Raw genomic sequence first — 329 nt, 5'->3', positions numbered from 1 at the left:
CGGCGGGAAAGATGTGGGTGAAGCTGTGCTGTTTGCTGCTCTACTTCCTGGCGCTCTTCGTCCTGGCCAGGGTGTTCGAGGCCGTGGCGTGGTACGAGAGCGGTTTCCTCGCCACGCAGCTGGTGGACCCGGTGGCGCTCAGCTTCAGGAAGCTGCGGACCATCCTGGAGTGCCGGGGGTTGGGGCACTCGGGGCTGCCCGAGAAGAAGGATGTGCGGGAGCTGGTGGAGAAGTCAGGTACGCCGAGCTCAGCTTCCCCCCCCTTCCCCGACCCACGCGTGGGGAGGGAGGGTCCCCTGTGACACCCCCCCCCCCCCGCGCGGGGGCGC

General features: G+C 69.0%; 1 protein-coding gene across 4 annotated transcripts in view; it reads left to right on the top strand.

The window, feature by feature from the left end:
* The first annotated feature begins 6 nt into the window (after positions 1-6).
* LOC104838178 (charged multivesicular body protein 3) overlaps positions 7-329 on the top strand; it is a 34,839-nt gene continuing 34,516 nt past the window's right edge. For all 4 annotated transcript variants that reach the window (XM_010577822.1, XM_010577798.1, XM_010577790.1 and 1 more), the window contains exon 1: positions 7-237. In XM_010577822.1, the coding sequence (XP_010576124.1) occupies positions 12-237 (226 nt within the window). In that variant the 5' untranslated portion in view covers positions 7-11. The remainder of the gene's footprint in view (positions 238-329) is intronic.

This window comes from Haliaeetus leucocephalus, unplaced genomic scaffold, assembly GCF_000737465.1.
Source record: "Haliaeetus leucocephalus isolate CR32 unplaced genomic scaffold, Haliaeetus_leucocephalus-4.0 Scaffold51, whole genome shotgun sequence".
Classification (NCBI taxonomy): Eukaryota; Metazoa; Chordata; class Aves; order Accipitriformes; family Accipitridae; genus Haliaeetus; species Haliaeetus leucocephalus.
This window is presented reverse-complemented; position numbering and strand designations above follow the sequence as displayed.